At 55.9% G+C, this 17,756-nt stretch overlaps 1 protein-coding gene across 4 annotated transcripts in view; it reads right to left on the bottom strand.

Moving 5' to 3' along the window:
- The window catches only part of TSPAN4 (tetraspanin 4), a 90,377-nt gene that overhangs the window by 16,030 nt on the left and 56,591 nt on the right, over positions 1–17,756 (bottom strand). For all 4 annotated transcript variants that reach the window (XM_043972434.1, XM_043972433.1, XM_043972432.1 and 1 more), the window contains 2 exons: positions 6,748–6,939; positions 603–677 (listed from right to left, as the gene is read on the bottom strand). In XM_043972434.1, coding sequence (XP_043828369.1) covers positions 603–677; positions 6,748–6,939 — 267 coding nt within the window. The remainder of the gene's footprint in view (positions 1–602; positions 678–6,747; positions 6,940–17,756) is intronic.

Genomic DNA, 17,756 nt, shown 5'->3' with positions numbered 1-17,756 from the left:
CATACACACATTGACACACACTCACATACATTGACACACTCACAGACTCAATCACACTCACACATTCACTCACATACTCTCTCACACCCACACTCACACTGACATACACATTCACATACACTGTCACACTCACACACTGACACACTCACAGACTCGATCACACTCACAAACTCTCTCAAACACATTCACGCTGACACACACATTCACATACACTCACACTCAATCACACTCACATTCACTCACATACTCTCACACACATTGACTCACACTCACATACTCTCTCACACACACCCTGCCCAGTGATCACTCACTCATCACCAAGCCCTGCTGTGACCCCTCCCCTCAGCGCTGGTCTAAATGCTGGGCCCAAAGGAATACTGTGGACGCCTGAACCACTTGAGGCCTATCCTCCGGCTCACAGAAGGAATGCACCAGATGGGGAGCCCCAGCATTAGCTCGCCAGGGGAAATTTCTGGGTCTTTGTGGCCCCCGTGGCCCCCACCCACAAGTCACATCCGATGCAGAGAGGCTGGCATTCTGAGAAGGGGGGCCAGCTGGCAGGGAGGGGGATCCAGAGAAGGCCAATGCCTGCAGCCACTTACCTGGTCCGTGTAGACGAAGAAGAGGATGGCTACCATGAGCTCCAGCAGGAACACAATCAACAGCATGATGAAGAACTGAGGGAGAGAGGAAGGTGGACCCTCAGAGAAGGGAGGAGCTCCGCCACTAGACCCAGCCAGCACCCCCCCACCCATGACCAAGGCTCCCTCACCAAGGGGGTCAGTCCTGCCTGTGGAGAGAAACCAGCTCCAGAGCAGCCCCCCAGGCAAGATAGAGGGAGCCCCAGGCTCTCCTCCCACCCTAGTCACCAAGTCATGGTGTGACTGTGCACGTCCTTCCCCCCTTCAGTGTGTGTGTAGACATGTGTAGTATGTGCACTGTGTGTGTTCACGTGTGTGTATTGCACATGTGGATATGTGCACTGTGTGGTTGTGCATAGTGTGTGCGTGCACTGTGGTGTGTGTGCACGTGTGTGGTGTGTGCATGCGTGCAAGACATAATGAGCCCCAAAGAGATGGACGTTGGAGCCTGTGCCTCCCGCCCAGCCCGAGTCCGGCAGTGAGGAAAAGGGGTCGTGGCTCCTGGGGGAGGGGCAGCGCAGGGGGAAGAAGCTTCTCTTTGGGCCAGCTCCTTAATGTCCTCATGAGGGGTTTTTTGATTCTTGAAATAAAAAAGGAATTGGGGGGATGGGAATTCCAAGCCCTCCCCCTGCCTCCCCGCCTTCCTCATCCCCCAAAGCCAATGGGGAATCCTCCCCATTCTTTAAGCCTGGCTCAGAAGCTGCCTCCTAGGTGCAGTCTTCCCGGATTAATGCCCCTCCCACGTCCTGAGGAGCAGCTACGCCGAGCTCTAGGAGCACCAAGAGGGCGGGGCCTCTCCCTCAGCCCCTCCGGCTGATGAGAAGGGGAACCTTTGAACCTGTACATTTCCAAGATAAAAGAACAGGGCCAAAGATGCCGAAGAAGGAAAGACGATTTCCCTGAAGAATCCTGCTCTCCTCACACCTCAGTGCACCTGCCCGAGCAGGAGAGAGAGGGGGAGAGGGAGGAAGGAAAGGAGGGAGTGAAGAGGGAGAGGGAAGGGGGAGAGGGGACAGAGAGGGAGAGGGGAGGGGAGGAGAGGAGGGAGGAGAAGAGGAGGGGGAGGGAGGCCGGAGAAGAGAAGTGAGGACAGGGCTGGGGAGAGGAATGGGAAGGGAGAGGGGTGGAGGGGAGAGAAAAGGGAGGAGGGAGACTGGGGAGATGGTAAGGTGGGGAAGAAAGGGAGGAGGGGGAGGGGAGAGGAGAGGGAGGGAAGGGAAAAGGGGAATGGGGGGAGAGGAGGGAGGGGGAGGGGAGAGTGAGGACAGGGCTGGGGAGAGAGGAGCGAGAGGGAGGGAGGAGGAAAGGGGAGGGGGAGGGAGATCAGGAGGGCGTGGCCTCAGGTGCCAGCTCTTAGCAGCGCCGCCTCTAGGCCAAGGTTTCTTAAACTTTTTCCCAGGCGACCCCTCTTTGCCCGAGACTCCGGGTGTACAGATATGTAAAGTGGGTATACATAACCCGTTACTGTTTCCGGATTTTCACGACCCCCACATTCCGTTTCAGAAGTTTTGCTCTAAGGGCCCCACCCTTTAGAAGCAGAGCATTGGCAGCCTAGCCAGCCTGGGCTGATTCGGCCAACGGCCGCGCCCAAGGGCAGGGGTCTGGACTCGATGACTCAGCTCTCTGAGTACACTGACTGGGGGCTCCTCCTTCCCTCCCACTTCTCCCACCCTCAAACAAGCCAAGGCACCCCAAACATGTTGTCCACTTTCAGACACCACTGAAGTGCTCCTGCTTTCTCTGAGGCCCCATGAAGCCCCTGAGGCCCCCACGAGCCCTGCCAGCAGCCTCCCTCCAGCCCCACTCTGGCCCAGGGCTCTGAGCAGCCCACCAGATCCTGCCTGGGCCAGAACCATAAATAACAGGGAGCTGGGCCATCCCCTCTGTGGCCACCAGAATAATGATGAGTCATGAGCTTAGGGGCCCTGGGGAAGAGAGAAGCCAGTAGAAAGGGAAAGACGGGCTTCCAAAAATCTTCCTCCTGTGCCCAGGAAGGCAGGACCCTGGCAGCAGAGGGAGGGGGCACCAACCCTCCCAATCTCAGTGCCTGAATCTCCCCCATTAGCATGCAGGGAATAACCACACACTCGTGTCATGAATGGTAAGGGGCCAGGAATGAACCTGGGTCATCTCCACTGCCTCCCTCATGAACCTGCTCCAGCCCCTGACAAGCAATGAGCTTGCTGTGTGACCCGGAGAGCTGTGACTGATGACTCACAGCTGGGCACCATCCCTGGCCCTCACCTCAAAGCGGACTAAAGATGGAGGGGTGGAGACAGAGCAAGGTGGGCAGCCAGAGGGAGGCTGTCCCCAGCCCAGGACTGAGCTGCCAGTGTTCAGCAGGGAACTGGCCGAGATGAGGAGGTCCGAGGGGGGAGGGAGCCTTGAGCCCGCTCCAGAAAGAGCAAGGGGTCCAAACCTCCCTCTCCACTGGCACTGTGTGGTAGGCGGACTGGGAAGGGCCAACTGGCAAGCTGTCATGGGCCCAGGGCACCCCAGAAGTTCTCTGGGGCACATCAAAGAATCTTCTCTTTGAGAAACTAAACCAGAGGACTGACACGCCTAGAGAGATAAGCGGCACCCAGATCCGACTGAGCTAGCTCCAGGACCTCCACCCTTCATTCAAGTCTCCCTCAACCCTGGGGAGATAAGATTAGGTGTGGCTGCTGCCTTTGTGTTGACCAGATCTGCAGTGCCCCTCTCCCAACTCCCTCAGCCACCACCAGTGGGGGAGGGTCCTTCCTCACTAAGGGAACTTTCCACAGTCAGATGGTCACCCCCATCAGTCCTCTATAAAAGTACCTGCCAGCCTCCTGCTCGAGGAGATCGGTACCTTAGAGCCACGCTCTGTGCCTTTCTCCCCATGAGAAGTCCAAGGATTTCTCTTGGTTTCCCTTCCCTTGCCCCTAAATAAACTACCATCTTATTCTACCTGCTTTTGTGTGCAAGAGGGTGTCATTCCTTAAAGAGGAATTCCTAAGGACCCCAACCCCTACCCCATCTTCCCCATGACAAAGTGACCCCAAGTCTTTCTCTTCTTATGGGACTAGGGGGGAGGGTCTTTGGAGTGTTATGAGTCTAGAAGTGTGGCTATAGCCCAGTAGGGTGGGGCTCAGCAGAGGGTCAGCAACACTGCCCTTTCTTCTCTGGGGGAGTACTCTAAGTCTAGAGGAATGGGCACATTTCCGGGGAAAGTAGAGGCCCACCAGAGAGGAAAGGGGAGTTATCCTGATAGGTTAAGACAGGATGTGCCCTGGACCTCATTCCTCCCTTTTCAGCAACAAGGAGTCAAAAAGACCTAGGTTCAGATCCTGCCTCGTTCTGCCTCAGGGTTGGACTCCATGGCCTTTAATATCCCATCAGCTTTAAATGGCTGATCCTCTGATGCCCAAGGGAAGGGCCTAGGGGCCAGGCTGCTTCCTGCACAGATCTGCCTGCTCTGTGCCTGGCAGCACCCCTCTTAGGAAAAAAAAAAGCAATTGTGAATTTTTCCCCACTTTACAGCACCCCGTGATTTAATAGATGAGCAGGGCTCATAAAATGTTTCCTGTGCGTGATTCCCAAAAGGCCTCTCGGCTTGATATATTAATAGGCAAGAAGAACATTACCAAAGAATCACTTAGTTTTTTAATTGTCTGTGATTAATGTTTCATGAGAAGGGGAAAATGCACTTCTCCATCTCTGCACATTTTTCTCTCTTCATGGCCCTCTTTAGGAAGTGGTCGAGCCCTTGGTGACCATGACCACGAGGTGACAAGCTCTGTCTGTCCCCTTTCAAACAGTGAGCACTCTCTAACTAGGAAATGGGCTACTTTGGAAGGTAATGAGCTTCCCATCATTGATGGTATTCAAGTCACAGCCAGACCATCTTTTGGCAGCTGTATTGTAGAAGAAATGTGTGCATGTGGCAGGAAGTTGGGGTGCCCCAGCTCTGAGACTCTGGCACTCAGAGAGGGTCAGAAGGGTTCTTTGTCATTGTGCTGCAGGTTAGACCAGAAGACCCTGAGGTCTCTCATGGCTCTGGGGTGCTGGGATAGGGGAAACATGATGACTCTTGTACCGTGCCCCCTCAGAACCATCCTACCCTTGGCGGTCAAGCCCAGGCCGCTCAAGTCCCCTCTACTCCGTCACATCCAGAGGCTGCCTGTGGCCCCAGGGTCAAATACAAAACGTTGGGCTTGCATTCAACGCCCCTGGTTGCCTGCTTTTCTGGCCTGCTCACGCCAGGCTCCCCACACGTCCTCTTCCTGGGCTGTCCCACCATTGCTGGGCTCTGGGCGTTCTCTCTGGCCACACCCTGGGCCTGCAGGCCTCCCTCCTCCCTCTCTGCAGGACCCTTCCCCAGCCCCTCCTGATCCTGGAGCCTGCCCTCTCCTGTTCATTCACAGGCTTTGTCCCGGTTAGACTGGGAGCCCCTGGAGGGAGGGCAGGCACGTCCTTGCCCTTCTCCGCATGCCCAGTGCTTAGCTCAGTGCTTGGCACACAGTAGGCCCTGACTTGTTGACTTGTGCCGGATTTTTTCCTGGCAGAGACGTTGGATGTGATTCTTTCTCGGTGCTTGGGGGAAATGCCACGGTCTGTCCTTTCTCAGAGGCTCTGTGTTCGAGGTGACTGGCTCTAAGCACAGGGTCTGAGGCTCCCTCGAGGCCCAGAGGCTGCTCCTGATGGGCAGTGGGGGCATCTGCGTCTGGGACGGACACAGGCCCCACAGGGTCAGCTAGCGCCATCTGCCCTCAGCCTGGCAGCTCCTGATATGGGCCATCTGCTCAGGCAGGCCCTGGGCTCAAAGCACAGACCGGCCCCTCTGGCCCTGCCCTTCAGTCAAGGCCCACCTTGCTCCTCATGGCAGGCAGAAAGGGCAGAGGGAGAGTGATGCCTCTGACTGGGAGTGGTGAGTGCCAACATGGGAGGGGGATGGAGATGCCAGAGCCTTTCCAGGCACCACCTGCTCCCCTGGAGCCAGCAGATGGCCCTGCATCCTGGAGGCCAAGGGAGGGTCTTCTAAATGCCAACTGGCCCAGGTTGGCTCGGCTGGGCTTGAGTGGCCACGGCCAGGCTGGGGGCAGGGACGCCACGAGAGAAAGTGGCAAGGGCAACTTTCTGAGACTGTCCCAGGCTCCAGGAAAAGGGGTAACAGCAATGGACAGCCCGTCCTGGGGGCTGACGACTCCCCACCCCCAGAGTCCGGCCTCTCCATCCTCATTTAGGGACAAGGGGGCCCCAGGCCAGGCAGGCCCTTCTTCTGTGAGGCATCTGGTCAAGCCTCAAGCCGGCTCTCATGGACGCCTCCAAGCAGAGCTGGAAGGAACCTCCCACCCAGTCCAGCGTCTCCATTTCACTGAGGAGAGACCCAGGCCCCAGAGGGACCATGGGCATGGGGGAGGCTCAAACAGCCCCTCTGACTCCTGAGCCAGCCTTGGACCCCCTGCCTGGCTTAGAGCCCTGCCTGAGCCACTGCAGAGTCTGGGGAGAAGAGAGGGATGTAGGAAGGGCCCAGGCCCAGATCAATGCAGAGCCAAGGGGCTGAGGTGACTCCCAGGATGGGCCCGAGATCCTCAGAGCCCCACCCCACAAAGGAAGGGGGCCAGTCACATTGTGGGGGGCGCCAGGTCAGGGCCGTGGGACAGGCCAGGCCTGCCCATCCCCAGGGCTCCCAGGCACGCTGATGGGCCCGTAGGGCTCCAGGCTCTTGTCAGTCCCTGCCCCGGCACCAGGGGTTAAAGCCAACATTCTCTCTCATCCTCCCTAGACCCAGGGAACGCGCTTCCCCAAAAGTGTCCAAAGCAGGTGGCTGGCAGAGGAGGGAGGTGGGAACACCCTGTCTGCTTTCCTTCTGCCCCGCCAGGCATGGGCAGCACAGAGATGGGGTCGGAGGAGAGGACCAGAGGGGGGCGGTGGCCTGGGGGGACGGGGCACAACACAGAGCTCTGCCCCTCCTCGGGTCCTGCCTCCTTCCCCTGGTCCCTCTGTCCTGGGCCATCATCCATGATCCTCCTGTGCCCTGTCCCAACCGGCCCCCCATACACAGTTCCCAGGTGCCCCAGCCCTGAGTTCACCCAGGGCTGGCACCAGGCCGGCCCTGGTCCCTGCCCTGCCCAACACTCACACTGAGAAGCAGGCATTTGTTTTCCTTGATGGCTCCGATGCAGCCCACGAAGCCTATGACCATGACGAAGGAGCCCGTGACGATGAGCAGGTTGGCGGCCGAGAGTGAAGGGAAGGATGGCGAGAGGGTGGCAAAGTTGCCCTGCGTCACAGCCAGCCAGATGCCCACGCCGAGGATCCCGCATCCTCCCAGCTGGGGGTGGAAGAAGAAAAAGGAGAGCGTCAAACCCTGTCCCACAGCCCTGTCCTGGTGCTCCCCACAAACAGCTTTCCCCAGTGGGGTGTGGGATGGGCTCCGAGGCGCCTCTTGCCCCGATCCCCAGGCCTTCCCTCCCATCACCTTCCCACCTGCTGGGCTTCACACAGAGGCTCCTCCCAAGGGTGGGGCCCCAAGCCCCACCCCACCCTACTCCTCCAAGGGGGAAAGGGATGGGCGGGGGTCTCCTCCCCCAGTGCCTCATCCTCGCACCATTCCTTCCATATCACACACAGAAGGGGAGCGTTCTGACCACTGCTGGTCCAGCGTGGCCCTGCCCACACCTCTGCTCTCCACATCCCCACTGGAGGGCTGGGCCACCCTCTGGTCTGGAGGCCGCTGGAGCCATCTCCCAGGGACCCTGGGGGACTTCCTTCCGGAGAATGCCCAAGCCCTCACCAGCCCTCCACCCTGGCAGCATCTGCCGAATCCTGTCTGTCCTCTGCCTCTGCACCGAGCCCAGGATCCACCCTCCAAGCCACAGCCCCTGGGGCAAAGGAGTGTGGGAGGAGAAAACTGCAGCTGCCAGCCTCATTTCACTGGTGAGGAGATGGCCCTTTTGGGGTGGAGACCTGCCCCGGGCGGGTGCAGAGCCCCGGCTTTCCAGATTCTGGGGCCTGCCCTCTCTCCGCTCTGGCCCCCACACTTCTGCCCCAGGACAGTCAATTCCTTCTGTAGCATCTTTCCCTAGGATCGCCTCCCCCTCCCCCTCTCTCCCCAAAAGCTACCATAAATGTTGGTCTCTCCAGGGCCTCACACACTTGCTAGGCCCCCAGAGGCAGCTAGGTACAGGTGAGAAGACCCCTGGAAGAGGAGGGAGACCTGACTCGCTCTGTAGATGTCACTGGCTCATTGTGTGACCCCTCCAAGACTCAGTTTCTCCACCTGTGAAATGGGGAGAATAATTTCTGCTCTGTTCTGTCCTTGTCCTGAAGACCACCTAAGGTTATTTCATGGATAACATGCATGAATGGGCTGACAGTGAGTTAGAACTGTACAGCTCTGTGGGCGGCTGTGGGAAGGGGCCCACCTAAAGCGTTTGCATTCCCATGGAGCTTGCCTGCCTGCCTGGGCTGCCAGGAGGGGAGAACCTTGGCTCAGCTGCTGAGTTTCAGACGCCGAAAGCTGATCTCTCTGAGGGGGTCCCCCATGGCAGCTGCCTCAGAACTCCATCAGTCGCGCCATTGCCAACAAGGTTGCCCAACTCCTACCTAGCAAGCCTCTGTGGGGAAAGATCAACACCACCAGTACCTACCACCCCCTCCCCAGCCGGTGCCCATGTTTGCCAGACCAGCAGAAGGAAAGATGCCAAGACCCTTTCGCATGAGAATGATTCTCCGAGCTCTTAAGTCTCCCAGGCTTTCTTCCCCCTCCCCCAGCCCACCCCCAGACTTCCTTAATGACTGAAAGGCTTCGCTGAGCTTCCTAATTGCTCGTTATTACAAAAGTCAATTAGAAAAAACAAAAATGAGAAAGAGGGAATTCGGGACCTCACTAGCGTCCTTCCGGAGCATAGATTCATTGTCTTTGCAGCCTCTACAAAGTGATGGGGGGAGGGAAAGAGGAGCTGAAGGTCCTGGCCGAAAACCCTCACCCTCGGCCAAGTGGCAAGCTTCGTTCACCAGCCTGTGTTCACTCACACATTTTTTTGGGGGGTGAGGCAATTGGGGTTAAGTGACTTGCCCAGGGTCACACAGCTAGTAAGTGTCAAGTGTCTGAGGCCGAATTTGAACTCAGGTCCTCCTGAATCCAGGGCCGGTGCTTTACACTCCACTCTTAAGCTGCTAGTTTGTGCCCTAGAGTGGTCAACACAAATTTATTAAGTACCTACTACGTGCCAGGCAACCGTGCTAAGTGCTAGGAATACAAAGAAAGATAATAGTACCTGTCCTCAAGAGGCTTACAGTCCAATGGGGGAGAGACTGGAGATAACCAATAGAGGGGAGGCATCAGTTGAGGGAGGTAGGGAAAGGTAGAGACGGGAAGGGAGCCGAGAAGGCCAGGGGATAGGACTAAGGAGCGAGGGCAGCCCAGGCCTGGGGGACAGAGAAAGCTCACGGCTGAGAGGAGAACCCTGCAAGTCCCAGATTGAAGAGAGAGCGCTGCGCTGCCGCCGCTGCTCCACCTGGTTCCACTTCACAAGCCAGACGCGCCCCCCTCCCCCGCCCCTCCGCGCCTCGTACCGCCTCCTTTTGTGTGCCGGTTCCCTCCCTGGGTCCTCAGCTTCTGAAGGCTGGGACCATCTTTCTTATCAATCCTATCCCCTGCATTTAGCGGTGCCAGGGACACAGAAGGCACTTGAGAAATGTGGATTGGATCGGATCCTGGGAGAAGACCCGACACCGTGGGAGGGGGCTCAGTTCTGAAGAGCATTTCCATTTGGCCCTGGAGGTCATTGGGAGCCACTGGCGTAGGGAGGGATGTGGCCAGACCTGTGTTCCGGGATGGCCCGGAGTGGGGAGAGGCCGGGGCAGGAGGACGGTCAGGCGACTGTAAGAGCCCAGGTGTGAGCAAATGGGGACAGCGCCAGAGAAGCTGTGGCCTTGGCAACAACCTGGCAGAGCCCAGGCGGCGGGAGGGTTTGGGGGAAAGGTGAGTGCCGTCACATGTTGGGTTTAAGAGGGGCCGCCACAGCGGACAGAGCACCAGGCCTAGAGTCAGGCAGCCCTGAGTTCAAATCTAGCCTCAGGCACTTCCTGGGGGTGCGATCCTCGATCTGCTTGCCTTGGTTTCCTCGTTTGTGAAATGGGGATAACGCGAGCATCTACTTCCCAGGGTGGTTGTGAGGATCAAATGAGAGAAAACGTCTGTAACGCGCTTAGCTCAGTGCCCGGCGCAAGGGGGCGTTGTGGAAAGCTTGGCTGTAATGATGCTGGTAGTGATGGTGGTGGTGTCTGGGGAATCCAGCTCAAGATATCCAATAGGCAAATGGGGATGTCGGACTGGAGGCAGGTGAGAGGCCGGACGAAGGTCCAGACACTGCCGGCGTCGCGGGAGCCATTGGATACGTGCTGCCTGGTCACTGAGCGGCTCCAGAATGACCCTCCCGTGGGCTGACCATGCCTGGGGCCGTGGGAATGGGCACCTGGGGGAGGGAAGGTTTTCTTAGGTGGGGACCGGAGAACGTTGCTGGCGAGGGAGAAAGTGCTCGTAGTGAAAGCCCTGGCGGGAGGAGAGGAGGGGGGAGGAGGGGAGGAGGCTTAATGGAGACACGGGGCGGGGGGGGGGGGGGGCTGGTCTGCACAGGAGCGCTGGCTCCGCCTTGCCCATGGGGAGGACAGGGGGAGGCCAGCTAGATGGCACAGTGGTAAAGCACCGGCCCTGGCTCCAAGCGGCCACTGTGGGGGTGCCAACCCCACATCGGGCAGAGGGAAGGGGGGCTGGTGCCCTCATTCAGTCATCCCCACTGGGACACACACTCTAGCTTGGAGTGAGACGCACACTCAGAAAACCATCCAGGTTCGACTTTCCATTTGCCCTTATTGAACCTAGAGAGGAGAGGAGAGGACTGGGCTCTGGGTCCTTCCTAGACACCTTTCCGGGGAAGGTTCTGGACATTCTTCTTTCCTCTCTCCCCAAGCCCACCTCAGAGGTCTTGGATTAGCTTTCCTTCCTTCCCATCCTCCCTCTCTCCCTCTCCAAGAAACACTGAAACAAAATACCTGGTTGAAATGGTGTATTGACAGTCCCCCCACTTCAGACTAATCTGGGGCAGAACCCTGAGACCTTTGGCGCCCTCAGAGTTTCTACTGGCTTGGATGGCTACAATGGGGGGACAAGAAAGGTTCCTCTCGGGCTCTTCAGTTTGGCTCTGGAGCCGCCCCTCATTCTCTTGTCCAAGATGTCCCAAGAGGTCAGGATGACAGAAGGTAAGGAGCACCAGCGGTTCCCATTTTCCTGCACTCAGAAGCAGATCTTTGCAAGGTCCTTCATTTGTCATCCCATATTGATATTCGTACCAGTGTTAATTCAGCCCCTAGCAGGGCTCAGACTGCACAGGTCAACTGGCACAAGAGCCTGGGAAGATCTCCGTCTCTCTCCCTTCTTTCTCTGTCTCGCTTTCTTCCCTCCCTTTTTCTCCCCCAGCTCTGCCTCTCTCTCTCTTCCCTCTGACTCTGTCTTTCTGTCTGTCTCTCTCTTCCCCCTCCTCCCTCCTTCTTGAAGCTGGATTTGAATTCAGGTCTTCCTGGCTCCTGGTTCACCTCTCTGTCCACTGTGACACCAGCTGCCTTCATGTCAGAGGGTCCCTGCTCTGAGTCCTGAAGAAAACTAGAGATTCTCCAAAGCAGAGATTAGGAGGGAGGGCAGACTAAGCGTGGGGGACAGCCTGTGCAAAGACATGTATTTGGGAGATGGGCTGTCAAGTAGGCTCAAACACTGAAGCCATGAAGGGAAGTGACCTTCAGGTCCTCAGGGTCATGGGGGTGGGAGTTGAAGACACCCTGGAGCCAGACCTTGGACATGTGACTCCCCTCATCTCAGACAAACCACTGAGTTCCCCATCTGCCCTTGGGAGTCCTCTGGCTGAGTTCCAGGCCAAACACCTTGGCTGTGACATTTTGGCTGCCCTCACAAGGACAAAAGTCTGTCAAGGAAATGTAGCAGATCTGGAAGCTCCTGTGAGCCAAATGTGGACACCCCAGGAAAACATGCCCCCCTCCCCTCCCACCCTCCCCCAGCTCCTTTGCAAGAGGGCAGGAGCACAGGGGCCTCACTGACCTCACCAAAGCAGGGAGGGTGTCTGGGGAGTATGGGGGGGGGCACTCTCACACACACATGCACAGTTATACAAACTCACGTGTGCACACATAGTTATACACACAAACTCACATACACACTCCTCCAGACTCTCACACAGTTATACACCCACAAACACATACACATTCCTCCAGACTCTCACAGAGTTATACACCCACAAACACATACACAATCCTATAGACACACACACACAGTTATACATACACAAACTCACACACACTCCTCCAGACTCATTCATCTCATTCTCTCTCTCTCTCTCTCTCTCTCTCTCTCTCTCTCTCTCTCTCTCACACACACACACACACACACACACACACACACACACACACACACACACGCCTCTGAGTTCCCGTGGGAATCCTGGGCAGCAGACCCTGAAGCCTTTGGCTAGAAGGGCAGGTGGGTGGGACAAAGGAGGAGAGGAGACTCAGAGACTTTCTCTGCTCTTCAGAAAGCCCCTTAGGGAATCTGGCAGCTGTCCGCGGTGCTGAGATCTGGATGCCAAGTGGGAAGCAAGCGTGTCACTGTCCACAGCCAGATAGTTCTGACATTTGAGGGCCAAGGCAAAGGCACAATGATTCCCCCTCCCTTGAACCTCGGAGGACTTGGCATCTACCCTTCCTTCCCACCTTCAGCTGCTTGTTCTGAAAGCTAATACTCAGAAGGGCACAGATGAGCTCGGTAACGAGGGGCCTGAGAGAACATATGGGCATCATTTGAAGGAGCTGAGGATGTGAAGCCTGGAGAAAAAAAGGCTTGGGAGACATGGCTACTGTGCTGAGGGATCTGAAGGGCTCCCATGTGGAAGAGAGAGCAGGATGGTTCAGCTTGGCCCTAGAGGGTAAAACTTGAAGAAAGGTGTTGCTGTTGTTTTTAAGAAAAGAGAGCACATCTCAGTTTCATACCAGGAGAGACATCCTAATGATGGAATCTGCCACATCAAAATGGCCTGGGATGCCCAGCGTGAAGGAGGGAGGGAGGCCCCTCACTAGACTAGATCTTAAAGCAAAGACTGGAGGACCATTGGCTGGGGTTGTTGGGAAGGGGATGCTTAGTCAGGTACAGCCTAGATGAGAGGCCTCTGAGCCCCTCCCAAACCTAAGACTCTATGCCTCCCACCTGGCCACAGGGGTGAGCCCCCAAGGCATGGAGACAGCTTGGGGCCTCTGATCCCTGGCCCTCAAGGTGATGCAGAGTGGGAAGCCTTCAGGGCACTGAGTGTCAGGATGTCAGGACCCCCTAAGACCCACAAAGGCTGACCACAAGCCCTAGCTTTCTCTACTCCAGACAGTGAGCATAGGACCAGAGAGAAGATGGGATCCCCCAAGAGAGGAGGCTAGTCAAGCACAGTTGGCTAATACAACACTCACGGAACTTCCTGGGAGAAGGGGAGGGGAGGCTGTCCACTGGTAGAAGGGGCGCTCATCTTTGGGTGAAACATTGTCACATGCCAGCCCCCACTGAATGGAAGACCAGAGGGAGCAGGGTATGGCCAAAGGTTTGGATCCTCTGGTCAATAGCAGGTCAGACACAAGTGCCTGGGCACTAGTGTGGCCCTGTCCCTGTGGGCCACATCCCCTCAGAAAAGTCACTTAGTGTCCATGAACAAGGAGTGGGCTGGGGAGGGGGTGAGGACCCATAAGGGCCTGTCATCATTGAAGAATCTCTGGATCCATATGTGGACAGTCTAGCACCTGGCCTGCACCATCCCTGGGAATGCTGCTGGCTTTGAAAAAGAGATCTGGGGGGGGAGGGTTAGGGTTAGGTTGCCTGCCAACAAGCATTTATTAAGCACCTATTGTGGCAGGCCCTGTGGTAAGAGGGAGGGACACAAGAAAAAGGGGGAACTGCCCCAAGGAGCTCACAGTCTAATGGGGAAGACAAATCCAGATGGGATAAATCGGAGATAATGAACAGGGGAAAGGAACTCACATTAAGAGGGCTTGGAAAGGTTTCTTAGAAGATGGCGTTTGAAGTGAAATCTGAAGGAAGTTAGGGAACGGAGGGGAGGAGAGAGGCCATCCCAGGTAAGGGGGACAGCCAGAGAAGGCCAGAGATGAGAGATGGGGGGTTGTTGGTGGGAGAGCCAGGAGGCTAGGTCATTGGGTCAAAGCGTGGGCATGGGTGAGTGAGAAGACTAGAAAGGGAGGGGGTAGATTCAGAAGGGCTTTGAAAGCCAAACAGAACATTTTGTCCTTGACCCTGAGGGTGATAGGGAGCCACTGGAGTTTACTGAGTAGGGGTGTGCTTTAGGAAAAATCACTTCAGTAGCTGAATGGAGGATGGATTGGAAGGGGAAGACACTGGAGGCAGAGCGACCCCCCACCCCAGCTGCAACAGTCCTGGCCTGAGGTGATGAGGATCTGCAACAGGGTCGGGCAATGTCAGAGGAGAGAAGGGTGTGTGCACAGTAGATGTCACCAAGGTAAAATTGACCTTGGCAACCGATTAGCCATGGGGAAGTGAGAGGGAGTCAAGGGTGACACTTAGATTGTGAGTCAGGGCAACTGGAGGAATGATGGGACCCTCTGCCTCACTCCAAGTATAAATGAAGAGAAGGGTTAAGGGGAAATAGAATGAGTTCATTCTCAAACATGTCGAGTTTTCCATGTTCAAGACATGCACTAGGCACTTGGAAATGAGATTGGAAGTGAAGAGAGAGGTCAGGACAAATAACCCTGAGAACTGTCAGTACAGAAATGATCATTAAATCCACGGAAGGAGATGAACTCACCAAATGAAGGAGGAGAGAGGAAGAAGAGCAGAGGGCCCAGGACAGAGCCTGAGGGACAGCTGTGCTTAGAGGCCATGGTCTGGAGGAGGATCCAGTCAAGGAGACAGAGGAGGAGCAGGCAGAGAGGCAGGAGAAAAGCAGAGACAGAGATGGGGGGGGGTCCTGAGAACCCAGAGAGAAGACAGTACTCAGGAGGAGAGTGTTTGACCACAAGGTCAAAGGCCACAGAGGTCAAGAAGGGTGAGGCTTGGCCATTAAAGTATCAATGATAGCTTTGAGGAGAGAAGTTTCAGGTGAACGATAAGGTTGTGAGCTAGACTGTGGGGAGTTAAAAGGGAGCAAGAAGAAAAGAAGTGGGGTCCCTATTACAGACAGACAGCTTAGCTAGAAAAGAGAGCGGGTGGCAGGACAGTAGCCGGGATGAATTTGAGGATGGGGGAGGCACTGGAGGAGGAGCTGGTGGACAGGGAGAGACTGAAGATAAGAGAGGGGGTGGGGATGGAAGGGGGCAGCCTCTTGGAAGTAATGAGATGGAATGGGAGCGCTGGTGCAGAAGCAGTGCTGGCCTTGGCAAGGAGGATGTGAGAGAGGAGTGAAAGAGAGAGCGACCCCAGGCCTCTGGGAGATGTGAGCTGAGGAGGGGGCAGCCAGTGAATGGCCATTGGTTTTCAATAAAATGTGAGGCAAGATTCTCCGTCAAGACTCTGGTGTGGGAGAGGGGAGCCAAGAGAGCTTTGAAGAGAGATTAAAAGGCCTAGAAAAGGGGGCAGCTAGGTGGCACAGTGTATTAAGCACCAGCCCTGGATTCAGGAGGGCCTGACTTCAAATCCGGCCTTAACCACTTAACACTTACTAGCTGTGTGACCCTGGGCAAGTCACTTAACCCTCATTGCCCCACCAAAAAAAAAAGTAAAAGTCTTAGAAAATCTGCTGGGATGAATAAGTAGTGAGTCAGCTTTGAAGGCCCCAAAAGATCGGCTCACCCTGGGAAAGGGCCAGCTGGGATCATGGAACACATTTGTAGTGGACTCGGCCTGCAAGGTTTTGTGATTTTCTTCCTCTTGGGTAAGTGGCAATTGTGTGGGAGCAAGGGCATAGGATGGTGGCAGTCATCCAGGGATGAAGCTTAGCCTGGCAAGATCTTGAACAAGGCGCCCCCCTCCTTAACTTGTCCGCTCAGAATCTTCACATGCACAATAGTGTGCTCACGAACACGCACACACGCATGCACACACACACCCCTCTGCAAAGGTTTGGGGGCAAAGGAAAAGTGTCCACAGAGCTGTCCAAGACCTTCAGCACATGGATACATCAGTACCTCCTCCTCCCACCCCACTTAGCATCCACCAGAGCTGGCTAGGAGTTGTCTGCTTCCCTCCTCTGAGGAGAGAAAGGGCTGAGGGCAGCTGCTCTTTCCCTCGCCTGGAGAAAACCTGCCCGCAGCCTGGGACTGCTTCTGCTGGATTCCTCTGACTGTCGAAATCGGACTCCCTGAGCGGAGACACCATGAGAAACAAGGTCACGGAAAACCATGGATCGATAGCTCTTTAGTAGCCCAGTGGCCAGGCCCATGCCCTATCTTGTCATATGACCCCATCTCTCAGAGCAGCTGCCCTGACCCCCAGGGCACTCTCAAGACAGCCTGGAGGCTCGTGAGAAAGAGCAGAAAAAGTGGGTGCCTGGAGGAGAGAAGGCTACGAGGAGACACTGGAGAGAACACTGGGCTGCCAGTATGAGAAGGGAAGATTGGGGGTCACCCTACACAACAGTGCTTCAAGAATTGCACGGGATGCCCATGGGAGGGTAGGCAGTAGCTGCCACTCCCCAGCCACCAGAAACAGTCACAGTGAAAGGAGTTTAGGCCCCAAGGAAGAACCTCTGCTCTTGGAGAGAACTGGCCATTCTGCATCTCAGCCCAGCCCACCCCGGGACGCTCCTGGGGCCAGAAAGCTCATCCCGACCTCAGTCTACATTGGCCACCGGCTCCTTCCTGCCATAAGACCCAGGCTAGCGCTCGTGTCTTCCCACATCTCCTCCTGCTCAGGCTGAACCAGCCCAGTTCCTCCAACCAATTCTCATGTGAAGGACTTGGAGCCCCCTCTCCACCCTGGCTGCCCTCCTCTGAATGCGCCTATCAATGCCCTTCTTAAACGTGGTGCCCAGAGCTGATCCCAACCTACTGCATGTACCATGACTAGGGCAGAAGAAACAGGAGCTATTTGCTGCCTTGTCCTGGATGCTGCCCCTCAATGTAGCCCAAGACTGCCATTACACTGCAGATTTGTACTAAGCCTGAAGTCCCCTCAGACCCCAGGATCTTTGCCAACCTGAGTGCAAGACTTCATACTGACCACTCATACATATTCTGATTAGATTCAGCTCAAGCCTCTAAGCTCATCAAGAACTTGATGAGTTCTGTCCACAGTGGATTGGCTGTCCCTCCCATGTTTGTTTCAGCTTCTCATTTGAGAAGAAAGCTGTCTGTGATTGGCCACAGGACTGACCCCCAACACCCACCATCAGCTGCCCCTTGGCCATTGCCGCTCTACCCAATCTAGTCTAAAGGTTATTGTCCTTGGAAGAGAAAGAAAGAAAAATCAATCAGCTGAGCACTTCTGCCTTCTCTCCATCATCACCCCTTCCTGTCTTTGATCCTGCTCTTTTCCTCAATATCACATTGATAAATGCAGTTTTCCTTGCCCTGAGAACTACTAGTCAGTATTGTGGGGGCTCCTCCCATAGGAACATACCAGGAAAGCAGAACCAAGATGGCGGTGGAGAAGGAAGGACTACAGTGAGCTACACACATACAATCACACCCATCCAGACATGTGAACGTGTGCTCACACTCGTGTGCACATCCACACACACACCCAACTCCAACAGGATTTAGGAAATGCACCAGACTGAATGCTGATCAGGAAATCCAGGAACAAGCCACAATGAGTCATCCTTCCAGCCCAGGTTGGAACAAAGAGATAGAGAGGTCTGGACACTGGGGACTGGGTCTGGCCATTGAAGAGCACCCCAGAGCAAAGAGAGTGGGCACTAGGCAAGAGATCCCAGATCTCGAACAAGGGGCAGGAATGGGCACCACCTGGCAACACTGTTGCTCATTCCCGGTTCCTGTCAGATTCAGGCTGACTATGGAGCTGTGCCCAGCTGGTGTTCTCAGGCAAGGAATGCTCAAGGCTGGGTACTGAGGAAGGAGTGAGTTTGGAAGTGACCAGTGGCAGAGCAGGGTCTCAGTGCCAGCTGCTGG

The sequence above is a fragment of the Dromiciops gliroides genome, chromosome 6 (genome assembly GCF_019393635.1).
Source record: "Dromiciops gliroides isolate mDroGli1 chromosome 6, mDroGli1.pri, whole genome shotgun sequence".
Classification (NCBI taxonomy): domain Eukaryota; kingdom Metazoa; phylum Chordata; class Mammalia; order Microbiotheria; family Microbiotheriidae; genus Dromiciops; species Dromiciops gliroides.
The sequence above is the reverse complement of the archived record's forward strand: the minus strand, read 5'-3'. Positions and strand labels throughout refer to the sequence as shown.